We start from the raw sequence: 24,416 nt of genomic DNA, 5'->3' as shown, positions 1-24,416 counted from the left end.
TTAAATGCCATACAACTAAATGCAATCCATAGCATCTCCTGATTTATACCTACATTTTCTTTGTTGCTACTCAGATGACACACACCCCCCCCACCCCCCTGTTTTATTACCAATAGATACTAGTCACATTTCTTGTGATGCCAAAGCATCATTCTAAAATATTGGTGGAGTTGAAGATGAACATAATCATACTAATGGTAGAAATTGATGTGCTTAAAATCCACAATTCATTACGCTCTACCATCCCAGCATCTCCCATCTTTGGGAAGGGATCTTCACAGCAATTATTTGTGCTTCCTCACTTAGTGGGAATATACTGGTGTAATTCAGTGCTCTCTGCAGTCTCTGTCCTCCTGCTGTGGGTGGTATCTGAATTTTGGAATGATCTACACCATTGTAGTCTGCTTTTCCTCCACAATAGGTGATTTCACTCATTTGAAAAACAACCCCTAAACAACAATGATTTAAACTACATTAAACAGCATTTCTCCCTTTCATTAACTCCTCTGGCTTTATGATTGTTTCTGAGGTTCAGGAACTTGAAGAATTATCTCTATTTCAAAAACACATTTTCATTCCTGCAAGACACTCAATCTCTGGGGCATGATTTAACAAAATGGTTTTGATGGTGGATGTATTTAAGTAGGGAAACTAGGGAACTGTATGTATGAAGGAGGTAATCCTGGGGCTTCCTGTATGCATAAAGTGTCCTGATGCATAAAATGGGAAGCAACATTAACGTGTTATTTCTTCACCTGCACAGCCAGAGCCTAGGCAGGTGAATGACCTTCCTTGTTCAAATGCGGCACGACCTGCCCAGCCAGGCCATTGGCAGGGAGGACAATGCAGTCAAGAGGCTAGGCAATTATTTTTGGAAACTTACTGTTTACAGATCAGAATAGCAGTTAAGGTGAGAACATACCTGTTGTAAGAGCTTCGGGAACTGTACAGCACGCCTTTCCAGGCACTACTGAAGGGTTCTGAAACAACAAATGGTTTTCTTTTAATAGCCTAGGGACTGGGACATGTGTTCAGCATGTGGGGGAATGGGGCTCAGATCCTTCCCTTTCTCCAGCTTCTGGTAGAGGAAGCAGCCTCTGGGATTCCCCTCATCACCCCATGTGATGACCCAGCACCGGACCCAAGTAGATCTCCAAAGTCTTTCTGACTTGCAGTTGTACTGTGCTGCTTCCTTGCTCCCTTCTACCCACCTTTCTCATCTACGTGGCAATGTTGAGAACAAAAGTGGAGAGTAAATTGAGCAATAGTTTATATTACTGTCTGCACCCTGGTCTAGACCACACAAAGGATGATTTTGAAAAAGATTAATTTGCTGAAGTTAATTGGCACTAGGAGGGGGAAGGTATTAGTAACAGCTTTCTTTTCAGTTTATTTCCAAGCATCCAAAATAACGATACAAAAAAGGCAAATTAATCAGCAAAATGTCCACACTGCAGTCAAGCTGCACACACCCATGGTGGGGGATTGTTACAGATGGCTGAGCCTGGAAACACTGCATAGCAACCAGAATTATGTGAAGTATTAGGGGAAAAATCAAAGAAAAACCACAAAAGAAGAGGCAGAAGAAGCCAGAGAATGACTAGAACTGTAGCTGCAGAGGGTTAGAAATCAGCCAAGTAATAGGAGTGAAGTTTACCCAGACAAGTTTGCATATACCTGCCAACAGCTTCCACGGACACAGCGACCCTGGTGTGCTTTGACATGAAGTCACAAATGGACAGGACATGGGGCAGAGGGCTGCAGCAGGAGGTGACAGCCCTGGTTGCTCCTTTGCACAGCCACTTGCTCCACAGGAGTGAAAAGCAGTGGTCAGAGAATGTTTTTCCACTGATACAGACTCCTGGAAGACCACCAGGCAGAGGTGTTTCTGAACGTGAGTGCCATATTCTCAGCTCTGTTGGGAGATGAGCTGGAGGCAGGAACTCTGGCTCTCAGGGATCTTCCATGTTATCAGGAGTTCTGTGCACCTCTCAGGACTTTGTGAGAGAATTGCAGAGTTCTTCAGCTGTTTCAGGCTGGAAATATATTCCACAGCACACAAACTTGTTTTTCTTAGTCATCTTTCGTTTTCTTAGTCATATTCAACTACTCCACACCCTGGGTTTAAAATTGCTTGCATATAGTCTGGGTGCAGAGCTGAGCAGGAATGGATTGCTCCCAGCTGGTGCCTGCATGGGAAGAAGACTGCTGAATTCCCAAGAGAGTTTTGGGACACAAGTGCTCCCAGCAGTTCCCCACCATTAAGTGATCTGAAAGGGAGGCCCTGAGCAAAACTTGCAGACCTGGGTGATGTGACTGTGGCAGAAGCACAGCATGAAGTCAGAGTCCTTCCAGAAAACAGAGCTCAGGGATGAGGATGTTGCATCTGACACTTATATGGGGAAGAGGAGAGCCACAGCCCTCCCTCCCACAAACCCCTCTCAGCCAGCTGTGAATCCCTCCTGGGGATTATTCCTAACTGAGCAAATTCCCACCATCAGGTACTGTTTCTGGAGGAAGGGAGATATAAGCAGTGGAGTATGATAGTGTCTGCAGGGTGACACATTCTCCTGTATACATAGGGTAGGGGGTACAACTCCCCCGATTACAAAATACATGTGTTACCAAAGCCTTGGTAAATGTTCAGCCAGGGAGGACCAAGTGAGAAAAGCAGTGTTGGGAATATGAGGAAAAATTTTTCTCTAAAAGTGAAGTGTGGGGAGTCTCCACAGCCAGTCCAGCAAGCCAAATGGTTTTGTAACTTGCCTGGCTGTGAGAAAGCAAGTTTCTTCTTCCTCCTCCTCTGCTTCTTCCAAGGCTCTTGGGAGACTGATGCTGATCAACTCCAGGCAAGGAGGGAACTAGTTCAGAAGAGCTGGAGCTGTGAGACCTCAGTACTCCCTTTTTAGCTGGTTGTTGTTTGTGAAACGGAGACATGGGGAGCTGTATGGTTAGATCTGGAGACGCTGCTCTAAAGCAAACACTAAATATTCATCTCCTGTATGGTGGGTAACCGCAGCTGGTTTGTAAAACTTTCCATAGCAGGCAATATTGTTCCCTGCAGCTCTGCCTTGGGGATTCATCTTCCAGATCATCCCATTGCTCATGGGCACTTTTCTGTAGCCCAGGAGAACATAACGCTAGTTAAGAGTAACTAGCGGGAGAAGGCTGTGCGTCACAAGGAGCTCATCAGGCAGGTAACATGGCCTGGTGCACCTGTCTGCTATGAAACTGGCTGGGAGCATGCTGGGAGAGGCTGGGATGGAGATGATTCAAAATGTCTATCGTGAAATCTCGCCTCTATTATCTTAGTCACTAACATCCCACATATTTCAAGGAGACCAGCATTTTACTCCCACAATCCAAAGACAAAACAAAATAAATCTTGGTACTCACAGCCACAATGCAAACTTTGCTTTGTGGAAAATAGCATCCTAGCCTCAAAAAGTGGCTAAACACGCCTCCCTCTTCCTTCCTGGCTCAAAGCTTTGTATCTGTATTGCTAAAATCTCCTGTGAGTTCTGCTGTCCAAATAGCCTGTAAAAGCCATAAACATCTCTCATCACCTCCTCCCATCTTTTTAGCTTCTCTTTGGGTTAAAGCACTATTTTCCTCCTTGACTACACTGAAGATTACTGCCCAGACACTACATTAAATGTAATGTTGTATTGTGATAAGCATACAAACATTAAACATGAAACATAGACTGTTAAATAAGGTAATACAGGGAAAATTCTTGTCAGTCCTATCCAGTCATACTGGTGATTTGATATGTCCAACAGCTCAGAAGGATCTTTTTCCCTGAAGAAGATTTGAAGAAGAAAGAATCAAGAGAAGAACTCTCAAAAAAAGCTATATTAATTCTTGTCAGTGGGGAATGCCAAAATTATCCCTACAGAATGCCCCGATTTCTTAATTAGTTGCATTTTATCACAATTTAACACTCATACTGTGGCAAGTAGATACATACACTTAGGCCTGGAGTAATATATCTCTTTTTTAGAGGATATTGTTTGCCAAGTTTGAGGTTTGCCATGCAAATGCAACTTGCAGTCTTGTTGCAAGTCAAGCCTACTCACAGCCGCTGAATGATACACAGTTACATGTAAATACTCAGTACTAAAATCGGTATTCTTATAGTTTGTTGTTCCTTTGTGTCCAGAAGTGGTAAAAATGTGTCTTCCATTACAGAGGGAGGTGTGTGTTACAGAGAATATGCTTAGCATTCAGTTTGAATGATAATGCAGAGCTTCACATCACCCATTTATTATCATTTGCAGCCGTTACTGGACATCTGAACTGCCCCTAACCCCAGCTCCAGAAGGAGAGAGGACATTCAGATATTTTTTCTGGTTATCATTTATCAATTCTGGTTTTAGAATAAGGATAAGGATCTGCATCCCAACATTCATCTGCATCCCAAAAGGAATAGACTGCTATATAAAACACCCTGCATTCCTATAAATGAAACAAAATGTTCACAAACAGAGCTCCCTGGAGAGAAAAGCCCATGAGTATGTCTCTGCAATTGCTAACACAGTGAGCGGTGCCTGGGAGGCAGTGGGATTTTCCTCCTTTGTGGGTTACCACCAGATTTAATTCCTAAAAATTCAGCACTTTTCCCTTCCCCTTCTGCCCTGTCATCATGTGATTCTTTTTAATTGTGCAAAGAAAATCATTAAACTTCATTCTTGCTATATTCCCTCCCTGCTGACTAGGGCTATGAAGCACCTGGAAGAAAGAGACGCAAGAGACACTGTTGTCCATGCGAGAGGGCTAGTGGAAAAGGGAGGGGAAGACCCCTCAAGCCGGTGGTGCCATCTTGACTTGGCATTTTGAGTTCAGCAGCAGAACTGGCACTTTATGAAGTCACTCACAACAGCGGGGATCTGGGTCTGCACCATTAACAGAATGAGACAAGGCCCACCTGCATTTCCAAGGTATGTGGGCTTGGTGGTGCTCAGTGTTCCAGTAAGACTCCCTGAAACGTCCCGACCCCAGGGTGTTTCTGGGGCCACAGAGGCCTTTTGGGGTCAGGGTAGCACAAAGAGAGGTGTTGCCAGAGGAAGTCATTCCTTTTGGGTGAAAAAACATGAACTGTTTCATGGCAGAGAGAAATTTAGGGCAAGTGTCCCGGGTAAATCCCATCATCCCTGTATGCAAATCCCATACAGCTGCTCCTGCAGCCTGTCCCTCTTCGTAGCTTTACTGTTACCTCACTTCAGCTGATAATTCTTTCTGTGTCAAAAGCTGTTGAGTGCTTTATGCTGCAGGGGCAACTTCAGAGCTTCTTCCTAGGCGCAGCTGAATGTGAGAGTAAAGTGATCTGTGTTCAGACTTTACAGTGGTCCAGGTCCAAATGTCTCGGTAGTAATTGCAGTGGTACCACGCACACATGGCTGCTTGGAGCTGATAATCTGCGAAGCTTTGAGAGTTGTAACCACCACCACTGTCAAACCAAAGATTAGGATTACCAAATAGTGGAGAAGCTAGATATGACAAACACCACCTGGTTGTTGCTAAGACCCTTGATGGTATCCCTCAGTGATAAAACAACTCATGAATCTAAAATGAGCATGTTTGCACGTATCTACAGTGCCTGTAATTATTATAGCCCACCTTCACCAACTTCCTTATTGTTTCCCCATACATCAAAACTGTCACATACAGACACCTGACCCAATTAACTCCTGTAGAGAGAAGTTATGAACAGATATATAACCTGCACTTAAGGCCTGATAATCTCTCTTAAAAAAAGAAAAAAACAAAACAAACCCCTCCTTCCTCTTGAAAAGGATAGTTGTCTTAAAACCATACTTTTTCCTGGTTTTGTTTAATCTTTGTTTTTTAAAGCTGCTGTTGTTACAAGTAATCCCTAAGATCCTTGTTGCTGGAAAACATCAAGAGGAATTCGTTTATATTCCCAGTGTGTGTCTTGCAGGCATTTCACAGCATGCTGTGCATAATCTTTTCTTGCTTCCTCCTGTCTGAAGAGTTTGCTGCTTGAGTGGCTGTTTCCTATAGTAACAAAACAGATAAAAAAGGAAAACCCTTGTTAAACCACAAAAACTAGTGAGGGATTTTGTGTAGTGCCTGAAATGAACTTTTAACTCATTCCTAGTTAGAGAAATTAGTTTAGACAGAAAACCATGTCTCCTTGTCATAATGACACTTTCTGCATACTTTCTATCCCCTACTTTTTTCATGTTCTCCCTCATATATTCTGTGTTCATGGTTTATCTGTGCACTTCCACTCTCCCAAAGGCTCTTTCCCAATTGCTGGATCATGGCTGCATCCTCCTGGGTAATACACAGCCCCTACATCACAGGACACACCAATAACCACACTTTACTTTTTTTATTTGGGAGACAGGAGAGGTAGGAATATCTGCTTGAAGCTGCTAGATGCCTCTGAGAAGCTGAGCATAAAGCTCTGAGAAAGGCTCTGCCCAGTACTCGCTACTGTGCAGGGTTACTGCAGTGTGGTCAGGATTCAGGTGCCATGCTACTGGAAAACAAGAGGTTCACGAACTTCACACAACAGTGATCACTTTGTATTACTTAACTTTCCTGTTGATTTTTAGCTTGCAAACGCAGATGTGCTGTCATTCAGATGCTCAGCTAGGCAGTTATGTGCTCTTGGCATCATACTGAGTGTCTGAATGGAGGGTTTTGGCACTAGCCTGTTTGGAAGAAAGCTGTTTGCCTGCTCATGTTCTCATTAGTATCTGAGCTGATGAACCACATTCTTCTGCATTTCTATGTTCCTAGATACAGATCTGGCTTCTCTCTTCAGTCTGGGCTAAATTCTCAGCCAAATGATTGCTCGATTGCTCAGGGGGAGCTGGCTGGTGAGCCTGTGTCTGCACTGCTGAATTCATGCAAACACTGGGACAGCCTGAGGTGCACTGACTGCCTGATGGCAAGTCCTGCAGACCCTGTGAGTGTCCAGAAGAGTTAGTGCAGTTGGCCATGATACAGTCCTTAATGCTTTCAAGAATGAACTGCTGCTACTGATCTACAGTAGCAGAACAATAAACAATGGTAGCTGGGCCTCTGCCAAAATGTAGGTCTCTGCCTAGCCCCTCCTCATAAATACCTTAGCTGGTTTTAGCTTGTGTTGCTGTGTTAGCTCCAGTCCAGAGAAAAACCTGTCCCAGAAACGATGTTATCACTCTTCTATCACTTTTTCCTCTCTCCACAAATAACCACCCTTGAACTCCTTTTGCAGTAGGTAATATCAGCCTGCTGCCACTGACCCTCACTCCATCTGGGAAGCAGAAAAGTTTTATCTGCTGCAAGAAACTTCTCCTTGCACTTTGCTTGGCCTTTCCTGCTGGAAAGAAAACCCAAATGCTCTCTCCACACACGGGAGCAGGTTTAGCTCTCAGAAGAGGTGGTAACTGCATTCCCTGGAGCAACGTCCACCTCTGCTGCCCTCTGTGAATTGCCTCTGCACTCCATTCATGAGTGGGTCTCCCCCGCCTTACCCACTGTCACTCAGAAATAGCAAAGGAGCACAGTCAGAATTTGATTGAATGACCAATTTTTGTCTGCACTTTCACATTTTATTTTTCCATCCAGTTGTTGAATGGTTTTGCTCCACGTGTGTGCACACAAATGGGTCTTTCCCGATGAATGTTTGTTAATTTGTGCTTTGGGCTATTTTGCTTGCTTTCCTCTCCTCCCAAGGGGACGCTGGTCTGGTGTGATGATCCTGGTGTGCCATCTAGTGATTGGACTATTCCCTTGTCACACATCATTTATCACGGGCACTGAGTGCACATATTTTGCCCCATTTGCCCAGTCACCTGGACTGTAGGTAACCTGTGGCAATGCCTGCAGCCCCTCTGCTCTGTTCAGTCTGTCCAGGCAGGGAAGATGCCACTGCACTGTTTTCCCTTACTTACTCCCACTTTCTATCTCTTTTCTTCCATCTCTCTACTGTAGTATCTGACTTCTCTCAGATGTAGGCAAGAAACAGGAGCAGACTGTTTGCTAATGTGCTGACTGTCATCTTGCAGGTCACCCATGGCCATAATCTAATCCACCAAGCAATATTTTTGCACAGCATATGAAAGATTAGTGTTATATATATGGCAATCAAGTGCTGTTGGGGAGTCCAGACAGTGTTTAAAGCCCCTATGGCATGAGGGATATCATTGCAAATATTAGCTGCCACACTACTGCATCTTCTGAGCTAAAACAATTTCTGAGCTAATCTGGCAGATCAAGGCTGGAAGAGCAATAGATGTATGAAGGTTGGAGCAGAGGCCTTCCTGGGAGAGCTTTGTGTCTGCTGCTCACTCCCCAGATCCCCACAGGCACTGCAGAGGCAGGGTGGAAGGGAGAAAAGTGCAGAGAAGTGCCTCACAGCCAAACTGGTGCACAGGCAGACTGACCTCCACGGTACTCCTGGAGGATGTCCTCTGTTCCCAGGTGCAGCTCCCCAGACGTCTGACCTCCCGCCTGGTTTCTGCAGTCCCCTGGGGCATGGGAGTTGTAAAGAAACAACCTTCAGTTTACAAGCGTCTTAGCAGGGCAGGTTGAAACCCTCCCAAGGGTTCAGTTCCTGGCATCGTACCCTTCCCCAGATGCTGCCAGGGAACCCAGCTGGGTGTTGTGTGTAGTTGCAGCAGCAGTGTGATACACACAAGTGCTGAGAAGGGACTGAACTCTATTACTGGACTTACTACACACCTGCTATGAGTCATGCAGCAAAATTATGCTGCAGACGTTAGTAGCTGCTAAGTCAGTAACTACTGTCTCAGCTACCCTGCAACAGAAACTCAATTGCAAGTAGAAACAGTGATGAGCAAACTGACTGCCACAAGTAGATGGGGCATTTAATGAAAGGTGAAGTGTAGGAAGTCAGTAAACTTTATCAACGCAGACCTGTGTTGGAGGTCAAGGTAAGCAATTCACTCTCCTGAAAGCTTAAAGAGTCCTTTCTCTCCTTGTAAAGCAGCCACAGTGAGGAGTCTCTCTGAATGTTGCGAGCTTCCTGATCACAAACTTTTTTCTCATTCTCACAGCAAAGGTCTGTTCAGGCAGGAAGGTGAAGCCTGGAGGCTGGGTTTGGGGCTCTCTGCCTTTGTCAGCAGCTGTGAGCAGATGAGGCATCCCAGCCACATACTTCCATGCTCAGCTGTACTTGAGGCATCATCTGGAAGCACAGTTTGTGTCTTCCTAGCTTCTCTTACCAGTGCCATTCCTCCTCTGACTCCACAATTAATTGTCCTTAAGTCTGGAAGCTTATTAGAACTCAGTGAAGTGGGGTTATCCTCTCCTTATAAACTGCTGATCTGACTGCGGTGATGCAAGGTGATCTGGGATATGACATCAATGGGGAAAAGAGAAGTGATTATTTTGTTTAAGGGAGCTCAAGGTTTGATTCAGCCTTAAGTCATCGTTACTCTCAGTTGATCATCCTATGCCAGTATGTTGTCTTTCTGGCTGGGCAGCCCATGGAGGTGGACATGCAGAGATAACCTTCCTCTCCTTGCACACCACAGGCCTCCACTCTTTGCAATCTCTCAGCCACAAGATCCCACAGAATAAGAGGTGCAAGCTTACTGCTGGTCTCTTGTTTTTATGGCTCTGCAATCCACAGCAATGTTTTGGTTTTCTTTTTTGTCTTCACACTATTAAAGCAAAGTGGTGTGAGGACGGAGGCTCACTCACCACATCCAGTACTCGGGGGGATTTCTGCTGCAGGATTCTCATTGCTGCAGTCATTATCCTGTAGCTAATCAAGACTTCACAGTCAAATATTGTAAGTGTGGTAGCAGAATCTCTACCTGTCTGTCCAAACACTGCCTGGGGCAGGGGTTTATACAGTTGCAGTGTAAGAAAGGGTGTTAATGTGGACACTGCGGAGCAGGAAGCACCTCAGCTGGGAATGGTGCCAGCGCTTATGAAGCCTTTCCCTGAGCTTATGAAGCAGGGAGCGCCCTGCTTCCTCTTATTTACTAATTTTTTACTCTTATTTATTCTTTTCAGAGATGAGCTTCTGCCAGTGCCTGGGCAACTACTAGAGGACTGCAGCACAAGCTGGGGTTTCATTGCTTTTAAAGGAAGACAAATTAAAGAAGAGTTCATATTTTCTTGGCCCTGCAAAGTGAGCCAGCCGGACTCTCATCTGCCCTGTGGGGAACAAGGGTGTTGGACTGAGTCCTTCCCAAATATCTTCTGAGGCCTGGAAATGCAGGTGCTGGAGGCCTGAGCACTTCAGGCAGCTTGTATAGGGGCTGCAGCAGAGCTGCCAGGGGTAGCTGCAAGCTGTCCTATTCCGACAATGTACCAGGCTCCTGCAACGAAGCAGCAGGCTCCAAGTCTCCTTACCTGCTCAGGTGAGCCTGGGGACTGAACCCCACCTTCTCTGAGAAGCAACCCTATCTCCAGTGTAACACACATGTGGCAGGAACTGGAAAACTTAATTTTGCCCTTAGCCCTTTCAACTTAGGTGATGAGGAGAGGGGAGTGCTAACCTCTGCAGCCTCCTCCTGAACAGCTCTGTAGCTGGCCTAGAGGCTGCCAGGTGCCTTGTAGGGGGAGAAGAAGGTGTGGCTGTGGATGTGCTGCTCTTCCCTGGATAATAATGCTGCAGGCAGATCTGATACCTTTGATCCTCCAACCAGCCACGAGAGCGTGGGTGAGAAGTGTACCCTTCGAGGTCTTCCTCCCCTTCGGAAATGGCAACTTTGCTGAGAGTGCATAGATCTTCTCCATAGGTAACTTAATATGCCAGAGGCAAGGGACAGTGCAGAATAACGGACATTACCACTGTAAAAGCACAAGGTGCTGCCTGAAGAGCTGGGCTACTCCCATCAGGGAGCCAACAGACAAGGAAAAAAATCCCAGAGGAATGGAAGACTTTGCATGTAGAAAGCAAACAGGGATGGGGCTACGCAATGCTGAAGGGTTTCTTTGCCCACGGACTCTCTTTGCATGCATGCACATAGCTTCTCCTGGGGTGTGTTAGAGGAATGGACTGGTGAGAGGATGAACTCTTGCAGCCGGGAGGAAGGGTGGGGATGTGGGAAGAGGAGCTTGCCCTAGAGAGCCTGCAAAATGCTTCAGTCCAGTCTCTGCTTCCTGTTGTTGGGCATGGCGAAGAGCAGAGGTGGAGGTGGGTGTTCAGCACCACTGCGGGGTTTGGCTTCCACTGCCAAGAACGGTCCCCGTTTATCTGGGAACAAATAGGACGATGTCCCTGTCTCTCAGATAAGAAGAGGAGAAACCACTCATCTTCAAGCAGCCCTCTCACCAGAACACCCTGCTGGCTATCTGGAATTAACATTAAGCAGGTGAGCAACGCACAAGTGAACACTCAGCCTTGACGTGAGAAAGGAAGAAAAGGACACAGCTGGTGGGGTCCCTGTCATGCCCCTTGGGGCTGGAGGGTGGTGTGCCTGTTGCTATGCCAGTACCAGGGCAGACACCCAGGTATCGGGGCCGGCCGCTGCTGCTCAGTGTCTCCTCAGTGCCAGCCTGGAAAAAGCAGAGTAAATAGCCTCGCCTCGCTCCCAGGAAAACGCCCCTTCGCCTACGAGCCGACGCAGCCGCGGGGCTCTGGGCTGGGCCGAGGGGGCGCAATGGCGGCGCCCGCCGGGAACTACGACTCCCAGCGTCCTCCGCGGCGCTGCTTCTCGCGAGCGCACGCGCAGAGGCCTCACCACGCGCGAACTCCGTTTCCCGGCAGGCCGAGCGCGCGGCCGTTGCCGCCTCGGCCCCCTCCCTCGCCGCCGTTCGCAACGCCGCCTCGCGCGCCGTGACGCGGCCCCCAGCGTGGTGACGCGCAAAGTGTGTGCCCGCCATAGCAATCGCGGCCGCCGCGGGGTGTGCGGGGCCGAGCGCAGGGGCCGGGGGCAGCGGCGGCGACCCAGCGGGGCATCGGGCAGGTACGGGGCGCCGGGCGGGGCGGGCCGCGCCGCGCCGCCGCCGCGGTTCCCCCGGGCCGGGCCAGGCCGGGCCGGTTGGCGGCCTCGGCGCCGGGCAGGGGGAGGGGGTCGCCTCAGGCCGTGAGGGACCCGCCGGTTGGGGGCGGGTTGGCCTGCGCGCCCCGCCCCCGCGCTAGGGGGCGCCCTCCGAAGCGCGAGTGGGGCGAGGGGCGGCGGAGGCCCGGCGGGGCGCTGCGCCTCGTTCCCCCCGCGGCCTGTCAGCCTCCCGGCGGGGGGGCGGGCCTGCGCCGCGTCGGCCCCGCCCGCCCCGGTCCTCCGGCGGCCGGCCCGCCCCCTCCGGCGGGGCCCTTCCTTCTGCGCCGGGGCCTGCGGAGGCGCCGCTTCGCCGGGCCTGCTCGGGAAGGGGGCGGGGGGGCTCTCTGGCTTGTGGGTCCCCCCACCCCCCTTTGCTAACCGTTAAACCGTCGGTTCAACGGGCAGCGCCGGCGGTTCCTCCGGTTGCGTCCCGGCGGACAGTCTGCTCCTGCAAGGCGCGCGGCGGCGAGCGCCTGCCCGCTGGCGGCGTGGTGCCTGCCGTGTTAGACCCTGACAGAGCTGTCATCAGCCGCACGCTTCCCGTGCTCGAGGAGTCGCGGCGCTCCTCCGGGGAGGTGGGGTCCTCTGGTTGTTCTTTCCAGCCGCGTAAAGAGGAATTGATGTTGAAACGGAGCGTTGTGGGGTTTTTTTACCTTCCTTCGCAGACAGCAGAAGTTTGTTCCTGTTTTTTGTGCTTGTCCTGGCAGATCAGCACATAAATCCAGGTTTGTTGTGTAAAAGCAGAAATTCCAGGAAACTAAATAACTTTGTGGTTTTCCCTGACCTTAAAAATAGTCTAACTGTAAAAAAGGATGAATTTTTAAACAAATATTTAAAGCAACATTAGGAATATGTTCTGTAGTAACAGCTGAATTGGCGTTCTGTTAGTGGTTAAAGTGGGAAGTTGAACAAACGAGGACTTCCCTCAGAGCTTCACTTATGTATGATACCAAAACACGATTTTATTTTCTGTAGATCGTGAAGGTTTTGTTAGTTTGTGGCATGCTTTCTTCCACAAGTGAACTTCAGTGTTTACAGTTCATTATGCTTCAGCATTAACTTTGGCATGGTGATTTCAGACTCAACAGGTTTAGGCAAATAGCTGTCTGGTATCTCATCCGTTTGAGAACAATTGTGATGAGAGGGAGGGTTTTTTTTTTTTAAATTAAGGAATTCTTTGTGTTAAAACATAAATATGGAAAAATATACAGATATACTGCTCAGCTTGCTATGTATCTAACTAGATTTCAACTCAGAGTTCTTAATTTTCCCTTATGGTGTTTTATTATTACGTTAGACTTCTCATCAACATTGTGTCCTCAGCCATGGTTAGAATCATGTTTAGCAACAATATGAAACTTGATTATTTAAGCTAGGTCAAAGTGCAGTTAGAAATTGGAGTTGGCCCTATACATGTGGATGTACCAATCCTCTCGTAATTTTTGTCCACATATGAATTTCAATGTGCAGTCTTCCTATGAAGTTGATTAAATTTTTTTTTTCCCCCCTAAGGTATGATTTTTGTTATGTGGCTTTTCCATTTAAATTTCTAAGGTATGGATTTTGTGCTTGTTTCCCAAGTGACCAAATTGTTGGTTTTCGGATTTTGCGAATAGATTTATTTTCACCAAAGAGATTTCATACTTTAAAATATGTATCTGTATTGAAGTGAGTGTGTTTGGAACCTCATAACCCTTTTCATAAACACAACACAAAATCAATAAGTGAATGACCTGTAGTGGTGTTGCAGTCAGTGTGACGCTCAAATACGTGGAGGAACAAAAGGGTGAAGCTGAACTGCTTGAATGGTATCGCGTGCTTATCAAGGTTTGCAGTTGGAGGTCAGTGGGACTTGTATTTCTTTGTTCAGAGGTGTCTGACGAAGGTGACTCAAGCACTAAGGTGTCTGAGCTTTCAAAAACATGTGAGTACTTCCAGGTCTCTGTGTCTGAATGCTTCTTTGGGTTTCCCTTTTCTGTCAAATTTTTACATCTGAGTTTAGAAGAGTCAAATGCTTATAAAAGCTTTGCTGTGATATTGGAATACTAAGTAGTATTTAATATTAAAGCAATACTGTGTGCACCACTGTGTGCTGAAACACGCATTAAGTGGATTTTTGGTGGGAGCGTTCACAGTGATAGTTAAGGTTGTAAATATTTGTCTTTCAAAGTCAAGTCCTTTAAGTGCTTTATGTTTTGTTAATATCAGTTCTATTGATTCTAAGTATGATATTTTGACAACAGTGGTGTTTGGGGAAAAAAAATTTCCATTCCTTAGCTTATTAGATATTCTAATTGAAATCTGTGGTAGACCATGACTTTCAAAACTTATTAAAAAATTAAAAACGCCTGTGGATTTAAATCCACAATGAGATACCCACTCTCTGTTCTGCTAGTTCCTGGAAGAGTGATTTGAGATTGAATTTGTTCGCCAGCTTGTCCAAGGGAAACAGTGAAAGTCAGAGTTGCTCTCACAGGCCTCCCTCTCCAACAGGCTGGGTATATTTCTGGCAGTTACAGTTTAGTTCATACTGGTTATGATTTTGTCCTTTCTGCAGAATTCTTCACTTTGATTTAAGATGGAATTCTTGAAAAAAGTGAGCGCAGTAGGAATTGCTTTGGTTCTGATATTTAAAAAGTCATTCACCTGCCATAATATTCCATCCATATATATTTTACTGCTAACATGCATTAATATGAGAACTGTGGAAGTAGATGCTTCTGAGGTAGTTCTTGTTGTTGCTCTTTGCAGTGCTATCTAGAATAATCAAATTTATTTGAATAGGTTGGGAGGGATAAGCCTTTGGAATAGATGAGGTGCCTTGGGGAGGCATTTACATTCATTGCTGTGTACCTATAGAAAGGGTGGTGCTTGTATGTTTTAATTTTTTTACAGGAGGATAGTTGTGTCAGCACCAGTTATTTAGACCCATCATGTTCTTTAAGTGAGGGAATACTCCAGGTTTTAGGGACAGCTGGGATTTTTCTATTTTCACTTGGTTGTGGTATAGCACTGGGTGTCCCAGAGGGCTGTGTGAGCAGTTCCTCTGGTCTTGCTGACTGGAACTTTGACCTGTTGCAGGTATTGCTGGACCTTTCTTATTTTCTAGCTGGAATAATGAAGGGGTGTTAGGGGAAGCAAACTATTTTTCAGATTGCAGGAGAGCCTGTACAGGCTCTTTTTTCTGTATCCCTTGGGTATAGAATGAAGGGGGAGATGTCTGAAATGGTTGAATGCAGATGCCGTTACAGCACTTGCATTCTGAGGCTTGGAGTAGATTTGTCTGAATGTTTATCTGTGATATTTAAAAGCTCAGAAGTGCTGCTGGCAAGTGTTGTTCGCTTAATGAAGAAGGGAATGGATCTTTATGAGCTTGGAGTAGTTTTCCTTTGAAAAGGTGTTTCAGGGGGTGTGTGTACAATCTCATTATGTTTTGTTGCCTGCATTTAGGTAGTGGTTTTTTCCAAAGCGATTTGTACATTTGCATCAAGTTTCCCAGTCTAGTTCTGTGATGAATGAATAATGAATGCTCTAGATAAAATCATAATTACTTGTCATTTAGAAAACATCATCTTTATGCTTAGGTAAGTTTTTTGTTAGCATATGCTCACTTCATATAGTACTTATCAAAATGATGTTCTTCACACTGGTTATCTTATAGTCACAGGTTTCTTTTTCTGTAGTCTTTGGGTGATGATTTTTGTGTGGATTCTGCCAGTTCCATCATAGCCAGGTGATCTTCACTTCTTGTCTCCTGTTTAACTAACCAGTCACAGTACATTAAATTCAGAAGCACCTATGAGACAGGAGGTAGAGCTGTAGGGTTGTTCATCCATTCCCTGAGTGAGAAAAGGCTTTAAACCAATTAGAGGTATCCAACACTCAGTTAAACATGGCAATGTTTTTCAGAATGAACTTGTGCTATAAATGCTTATGTAATCTGTGTTGACCTATGACTCCCTTTATAGTCTGTCATTTGACTGATTCTTGAGTAAGTATTTCAGGAGTTCATGTGTATGTCGCTGTCTTAAGCATACCTGCACTTAACACTGCTTTGGATGTTCCTTCTCTGGGTCAGTTATGACAAATGAATATTTAATCTCATGGCAGATGGATATTGGCCATGTTATGGCTAATGAAATGCTGGAAATTTTTGTGATTTTGGGCATGAAGGAATTTCGTTTGCTTTGATTCCTACATGCATCTCCTATACAAGGCCAATTTACAAACTGGGATTGCCTTCCTCTAGAAGTTACAACTCTTCACAGCAATCACAGTCTGTCAGATTGGAAACTAAGGGCATGGCAGTGTTTCGGACAGATTGTTTTCTAGTTTGGTCTGTTAATATTTCTAGTAGATTTTTATCAGACTGACAAAAATTGACACATGGAAATTTAGAGGCTTAAGCAGACTCTAGAGTGATCGTTCCCTCCATTAAATCACTCAGTACTGCAGGGGGATCTCGCTTTTGAGGATGGGAAGATAAATCTGGTCAGCTGCTGTCTTGCAAGTAAAGGCTGATAAACTTGAAGTAATTGCTCCAGTGCTCCCTCCTGTGATCATTCTTCCTTCTTACTAGAGCCACTGACTTCTTGGAAACCTTGAACAAGTAGTGATGTGCGACCTGCTCTGTTTCCCAAGTACTGCTCTTCTGGTGCTCCTTCCGCTGCCCGCAGCTGCTCAGTGCCGCTGCCTTCTGCCTCCTTGGCAGTGTGAAGCTAATATGATTCTTGGCACTTTCACTGCTGTCTGGAGGGTGTTAAACTGGAATAATGACACTGATCATAATCTTCTGCCCTAGCTTTGTTGTTTCCTGAGTAAATCCCTGAGCAACAGCATAGGACTAACTCAGGTCTGCCCATGGAACTCAGGTAGAGTTTTGAAAAGCTTCAGTACTGAACACACTTGCGGTTAGGTGTGCATACTTCCCGTCATGGTCAGGGCAGTCATACACCAGTTAAGACTTGTGTTCCAAGTGTGCGCATGTTCTTTATTCTTCAGGCAAAGGACCAAAAGGAAACTTCTAACTTGGAAAGTGAAGTTCAGCAGTATTCTCACTTTTTCTCTTTCTCCCTCCTTGTTGCTGAGTATTTACTTGCCTCTTCCAAATGACTTGTAATCTTTGATTTAGGTTATTTCAATGAATATAGCAAAACTGCGTGGGATTTCTTGCTCATTTTTTTGCCTTTTTTTTTTTTTTTTTTTTCCCCTTGTTACCTCTGCCTTAGGCTAAGCCATGACTTCAGGATCTGGGCATGTGGACTCCAAGGCTGAGCTCACTGCTTTGCTTGAGCAATGGGAGAAAGAACATGGCAGCGGGCAAGACATGGTCCCTATTCTCACCAGGTAAGATCTATTAAATAAACTCCTAAATCTGAACATCTGAAGTTCCTTGACAGCTGCTTTTACCAAGCTTTTGCTTGAGATTTTTACATACCTGATTACCTGTTGGTAATTAATTTTCTTGGTCTGGAAGTTGAACTATAAGTGTGATATTTGAATACAGTTCTTGATAAGATGTTTATATTGCAAAGATCTTACACAGACTGTCTCTAAAATATGAATTTAATTATCTGAAATAATAGAAGTCAGGGAAATCATTAAATAGTTGAAATAACTTTGGTGTCTTCACCTGAAGCTTGTAAAATGTTGATCAAGATCAAAAGCTATGAGACTGTTGTTCAGTCAGAGTGGTGGTGTGGAGTTCGTGATTGTAGTAATATTAGTCACATTAAATGAAAGGATAAGAGCAACTCCTTGGATGAATCAAGGGGATTATATTGAGAAGATTTTATTGACACTCATAGGGAATATTTAAAGCAAAATTTAAAAACTTGATTAATTTTTTTTAAACTGGATGTTGATTGACTGACATTGTATTGTATGTGTAAGGAAAATATTCCCTGGACCAATAAATTACTTTTAGGAGATGTGTAGGTGCTAGTAACACCATTAATTATAAGACATCTTCTATTACAAGAGAAACATTTGAATTATCAATTGCATTTGTGGTTTCCCAAACCAGGCCTCTCTCAGGTAAACTGATACTACTTTTGCTTTAACAAGAGATTCACAGAAATTCCACCCAATTCCTCCTTGCGCCTCTGCTGACAGACCTGTGGCCTGCCTAGCACATGCAGGAGGACTCAACTGCACTTGTACATTAAGAGCAGTCCAGGTTTCTGTACTGCACTGCTCTGTGTTGTTTGGTTAGACAAGTCAGTGCACAGATTCTGAGCTGGCACTGGGTGGAAGTAACAGGAATCTGGTGGAGCTTCTTGGCACAGAACTGTGCCAATGCCTCACCTAGTGGGTACAACTTTTTTGCTGTTCTTACTACGTTTTAAACATAGCAGCTCAGAAGAGGGAGATGAGCAGCAGAAAGCCGATCCTAAACTTGAGAATGAGTAGGTCTCTTGAAAGAGATGTGTTTTGGTGTATCTTTGTGTGTTGTGTGATTTGTGTCTTGAAGGAACCATATGTGCTATTTCATGGCTGCTTTTTGAAGGCATAAACAGTAGAAATTGACTATATTCTAAAAAATCTAAAGACATTTGAACTAAACACGTATTTTCTTGTATTTATATATGTCTGGCACTTCTTGCTCCCCCTCAGCTCCTTGAGTTCCTTTCACTACTTATGCCCAGACAAGTCTGATAACTCTCCTTTGGTTCTCCAAAAGTCAGAGTGGTTACGGATGGTGAAAGCTTGGGTATTTTGGCTTTAGTGGAGATAATACAGGTTTATTTAAGGTAGATATCAAGGGAATTTACTGGCTCTGGCAGAAGTTAGATGTACGGTGTTCCAGGTGTCAATGAAAGCCATATGTTGGTTTGGAGTAGAGGGTTTTAGATACAGCATAGGTTTAAAAGAATTTGCTGGAAGAGATGCTAGGAATCCTCACCAACTGGAGCTTGTGTTAGCTGATGTCCTGAGGCAGAGTAATGCCCTTGCATGTTGTTTTAGCCTTAAGGCAGAGGAAGCTGTGGTCATGCTTGCTGGTGAGTGATGTTTTTCTACTTCCTTCCGCCTTCTGAGCTTAAGTGGAAGAAAAGTTCCCCGTGTGGATGGGGGTCCGTTAAATGTGATGCCGAGGCAGCGTATGTGAGAGTGCAGTAGTGAGTGTTTCCACAGTAATAGGACAAGAACAGCAATGGTGTGGCTTATGGGCCACAGCTGAATTGTCACTTCCAAATAAGCTAGTTTTCTGGATTTACAAACTCTGGAGTGTCTGAAGGTATTGAATTGAAGAAATTGCTTGGAAAGTGTGTCAGCAAACAACAGATATTTAATATATATGGTTTCCAAAAATATTGTAAATTGAAATGATCCTGCAAGAGCACTAGTTCATAGTCTGGATGCAAGTGATGTTCAATTGTTCTGGCCAATCCTGGAAGTCAGGTCCTTCACTGCATCCCAAGAGCCTCTTTTGTAAAGGGAGTAATTCAGCACCTTAACACCATACTTCAGTCTCCACAAACTGAGCGTGTTGTGATATGGGATCCTAGAGCATCTTATGCTGTTGTAAAGGCTCAGGTTGGTCATTAATGCCAGATGATGGCATAGAGCAATATTAGGGTGGCTTTATATTATGCCATCTAGATCACTGGGGGTCTTGCAGAATTGACATACTTTTATGTATACCACTGCCCCTTCTTTTCCCACCCCCAAGGTGAGCTCAGTTTGTGGCAAGTGAAGGTGAGGATCTGACTAACTTTCCATAGATGATTGCAAAGACAGTTGTAAAGAGAAAAAAAATTAGAAGTGAGGGGAAAGAACCCCTCCCCCCATGTAAAACCTAGATCTTGTCTGCAAACTCTGAAGTGGCTAGAGAACCAATATAATGCCAAGTGAACGAAGGAAATCCTGAAACCTGAATAGAAGTTCAGTGTTTTTTGTGAATTGGTTTTTGTTAAAGCCCTGTGTACCACATGCCTATGTTATGAGGCAGGAACGAGCTTTGTTAGTTATTTGACTCTCCTGTGGTTTCAACTGAGGATTGACAAAGCTGTTGATCTAGATAGATTCATCCAAGTCACTTCACAAACCACCTTTGTATGTGTTAGTTAAAAGAAGGGTATTGTAAGCAAGCTTGATTTTTTTTTTTCTTGTTGAAAGTCAATTTTAAAGAGGCAGTGCTTTTTTTATTTTGGTCAAACAATTGTGACTAATTGTCTCAAAAAACCCCATAATCGGTGATTCATGTGCCTGTTTCATCTAGGCTGTGATAATGTTGTTGCGCTGAAACCACTCGGCAGCTTCAGTGGGCATGCTGTTTGGCTGCCTACCTAAACAGGGTGGACTGATGAGCATGTTATGCTCGTTTTCTGTGCTGCTTGTCTGTCCTTTCTGGCACATGATCAAAATGCTGATTATCACCTAAAAAGACCTGACAAGTCGAGGGTGCAGCTTCTCAACTCCCCATTTGTCCCAGTTGTCTGTCAGCAGGCACCCCTCAAGCTATTAGTTCTCAGGGGAAAAAAAAGAGGAGCTGGCAGTGGAGTATTTAAGTAACTCGCTTGTGCCAGAAATTCATGAGAGCTCAAGCTGTGCCACCTGTTAGCAAGGGACACAATTTGCATCTCTTCACATTCAGGCTTACTAAAAGTAAATATTAGAACCCCACAGGATAAACAGTTTGCTGAAAGATAATTGTCAGATCAGAGACAAGCAGGAAAGTTCTCTGCTCATTTCTGATTAGCTAATTTGCTGTTCCTACAATCTGGGCAGGTTTCATAACATTATCCTCTGTCATACTGGCAAGTCAGCGTAGTTCACAGAGGCAGGACTGAGTACATTTTTGCCTCTAATTGTCTCTGGGACCACAGGATATTTTCTGGAAAGTAACAGGAATGGAGTAGAAGTTAGTGGCATTCTGTAAGGGAAATCTCCTGCGAAAGACAAATATTTTTCCAGGGATTACTGCAGCCTTCCAGCAGTTTTCCCTCCCCTATAATAATCTCTGCCTATCGCTACCCTGAGGTATTAAGACCTTATTTTAAAATGCTGTGCTGCACATAGATTCTGCTCTGCACTCTTGACCTCAGTAGAGGGAAGGGAATGAGGTTTTATACCAAGGAAATAAGATTTAATTTCCTAATTTTTTTGAATACTGCTCTTTATTTTACCTCAAACTGCATATATTTCTGCTGTAACACTTCATGGAGAAAGACAGTGGATGATTATGGAATTATTTATTGCTTGACCATGAGATAATCTCCGTCTTGGTTTTGTTTAAATAAAAATAATAATTAATTCCCTTACTACTCATTCTAAATGAATTGGAGCATAGGATTTCTTGTCTGCTGAGGCTGCTTCTCAGTTTAGGAGAAGGCATAGCTTCAAAACAGCCTTCATTTTTTTTTTCAGATATGAAGGAGCATTTAATGTATTTTGAAGGTCTATGAATAGGGAGCTGGCTGAGTTTCTCCTTGTCTTCTCCATTGCAGTAACTGACACATGCTAAAAAGTTAAGCTTTGATGGAGTTGAAGGGATAAACTGAACAGAGATTACACAGCATTTTATTAAATATTAAATACTTTTATTACACAATATTATTAAAATTTAATATGCAAAAATAACAAAAAATTGCGTAGGCAGTTTGAGCAGCTTCCCCTGCTGAATAGGATGGATGACTAGGGCATGTGTTCAGGACTTACTCTACTGCAAAAGAAAGACTATGTGAAGGTGAGAAGTACAAGTCCTTTATTTACTCTATTTCTCTACAGTATGTGTTGTAGAACATCACCAGGACTCTAACATGAGTAAATGAAAGGTGTTGGCTCCTCCCAAGTGTCACATTTGCGCATCACTGGGATGTTGATGTGGATTCAGCGTGTGAGGGGGTGAGATATTAGAGGCAAGTCTCTTTTCTCAGCCCTCTATTGTGAACAGTCTGAAATCCTCTGGTGGCACTGCACACTGTTCAAGTGAAAGTTGATGAGTGGTTTTATAGTACTTTGACAGATAGGCTGTTGTGAGGAGCTCTGCACTAAGAGAAGACCAAGTGTGAATTCTACTCATCTGATGTTGTTCTTTCTGCAGAATGTCCGAGCTGATTGAGAAGGAGACTGAAGAGTACCGCAAAGGGGATCCAGACCCGTTTGATGACCGACACCCAGGTAAGATGTCCTGAATGGTTTTGGCAGCACCAACTCTGTCACAATGGATACCTGGTAATTCATATTTAAGAGTAAGCAATTTTTAGCCTGAGTGTGCTCACTGCTGATCGAGGTCTAATACCGCTTCTGCACTGGGTAATTGTGCTCTGTAGTGCTGATATCTGGCAGTTTTGATGCAAGATTTTGAGGCCCTGGGTAGAGTTTGGGAAGAGTGTTTCAGAGGCTGGTTTATGACATCAGGGTGTGGTCATGTTAACAAGTTGTAGTTAATGTGAGGTACTAGGTGTTAGGTGGACAGAGAAGACAGTCTGTCTCAGATGATCTTGAATTTGCTGTTGAGTCAGTGCCGTGCTTTAGACTAGTCACATACAGCCACTGATGCTTTTTATCTTGTTATCCTTACGGTTTTTTTTTTTTTTTTTTTGAGATGACTTATTTTCAGGTTACTGGAACAGTTTAACGGGCATCTACGTCTTCACTGTCTACAAAGATGATGGTTCAGTACTATTGGACCTCTAAAATGTCTTGTGTTTTGACTAGTAGGTGTTCAAGGGAGGTAATGCCTGCTAGAAAAAATGTTAAATCGGTGAATAATTCACACGATTTCTCTTGTAATTTTCCTTCTGAGAAAGGTCCTGCTAACTAAAGTACTCCACAATCAATTGAAGATAGCAGTTCAGTATTAATCTTGACATCTTGAGGTAGGTGGGTAAGTCTTTTTTCCTGTTTCTCCCACAGGTCGAGCAGACCCAGAGTGCATGCTTGGTCACTTACTGAGGATACTTTTCAAGAATGATGATTTCATGAATGCGGTAGGTTTGCTCTGGGAACTGTATCTTCCAATTCCTGACACCTTCTTGTGGTTTTTGTTTACTCTGTGCTGGTTGACCTCAGTACTTGTTTAATATTTATTTCACTGGTGTTGGGACTATCTCTTCCATAGCAGTGGTTTTAAAATGGGTTTAAGTGCAACTCATTTGCCACTGTTAAAGTGACTCAAGGAAAAGGGAGTTCATGAGCTGTTTGGGATTGCTGGAATATGTGTAGCAACAACTGAATTAGTACTTCTCAAGGTTTATCAGTCCCTTTAATTATGTTTTTAAACTTGTATTAGAGGAGCTACATTTTCTTTTATTTCTGTAATGGAAATTAGTACCACTAATTCCAGTGCCTTGTCTCTGAATGCTTGCAAATGCTGGACTGCCTGTAGGAGCAGAGGGGTATGTCAGCTCTAGAAGACTCAGGCAGAGAATTAGGAGGCGAATCTGGCTTTTCTCTTGCGTTGCTATAGTCAAAAATGAGTTAATAGCTAGAATTTTTGTTACCCTTACTTCCCAGCAAGCACCTGTATCAGTACACATTGCTATAAGGATTCTAACAGATTGCTTGCGTGTAGCTTTCTGTCTTGAACTGTAAGCAACAAGCCAACATAGATGCCATTAAAAATATGCAATTTTTTTTTTTTTTTTAGGTATTACCTTTTCATGTTTACACTGTTACTAAACTGCATTTTTTTTTTAGGCATTTGTCTTTACAAATCAGTTCAAGATAGGCATTTGGTCAGTGAACAGCAGATCAGAGGGGAATGCTGTTTCTCTGAGAAGTAATTTCAACTTTGGAGGCAGTGGAGGGAGCCGGTTAAAGGCTAGTCATCTTGAGATCCAGAGCTTATGTACTGACATTTCTTACTTTATCATTTTGCTGTTGTGGGAGTTGTAAGGCTTTCACTGCACTGGTTTTGGTCAGAGTTGAATTTCAAACAAATGCTGTTCCTGGTCTTCTCTAGCTAGTGAATGCTTATGTGATGACAAGCAGAGAACCTCCATTAAACACTGCCGCCTGCCGACTTCTTCTGGATATCATGCCGGGACTGGAGACAGCCGTTGTCTTTCAGGAAAAGGTATCATCTGTACTAAGGCTTGGTTTTTAAGCTTGGTGTATTATGTACTCCAACAGTTCTTCCCATTGGAGAAACCAGTAAAGAGCCATATTGAAATCCTGGCTCTGAGAGACAATCTATTCAATCTTACTAATGGTTTTAGGCTTTTTTGATCTTGGCTCATTCAGCTGATCAAATCTCAGGTATTTCGCAGCTTTTAAGGTGTAACAGGTCTGATTCAAACAGAGGAGCTGGAACTTAATGTAATGTTTTGGGAAATGTTATAATTTGAGTTGTTACTTTATAAGCCTGTGAATGGAGCAGGCTGTGTAGAACCTGAAGACTTGCTGTAGGAGTCTTGCCCAGTAATCCCCAGCTACAGCAAAGCGATAGCATTATTAGGGCCAAGTGATAAGCAAGTCATACTTGAACTAAGC

At 44.3% G+C, this 24,416-nt stretch overlaps 1 protein-coding gene across 12 annotated transcripts in view; it reads left to right on the top strand.

Moving 5' to 3' along the window:
- Positions 1-11,725: 11,725 nt before the first annotated feature.
- The window catches only part of DCAF1 (DDB1 and CUL4 associated factor 1), a 56,800-nt gene continuing 44,109 nt past the window's right edge, over positions 11,726-24,416 (top strand). For 8 of the 12 annotated variants that reach the window (XR_012624741.1, XM_074836500.1, XM_074836499.1 and 5 more), the window contains exons 1-5: positions 11,727-11,903; positions 17,207-17,324; positions 22,024-22,100; positions 22,839-22,912; positions 23,887-24,000. Coding sequence is in view for 10 of the 12 variants with exons in the window: in XM_074836500.1 (XP_074692601.1) it covers positions 17,215-17,324; positions 22,024-22,100; positions 22,839-22,912; positions 23,887-24,000 (375 nt within the window). In the remaining 2 variants the exon portion in view is untranslated. Of the gene's footprint in view, positions 11,904-12,643; positions 12,704-17,206; positions 17,325-22,023; positions 22,101-22,838; positions 22,913-23,886; positions 24,001-24,416 lie in introns of all 12 variants that reach the window. The other 4 variants (XM_074836493.1, XR_012624742.1, XM_074836498.1 and 1 more) reach the window with 4 other exon arrangements.

Source organism: Strix aluco, chromosome 11, assembly GCF_031877795.1.
Source record: "Strix aluco isolate bStrAlu1 chromosome 11, bStrAlu1.hap1, whole genome shotgun sequence".
In the NCBI taxonomy this organism is placed as follows: Eukaryota; Metazoa; Chordata; class Aves; order Strigiformes; family Strigidae; genus Strix; species Strix aluco.
The sequence above is the reverse complement of the archived record's forward strand: the minus strand, read 5'-3'. Positions and strand labels throughout refer to the sequence as shown.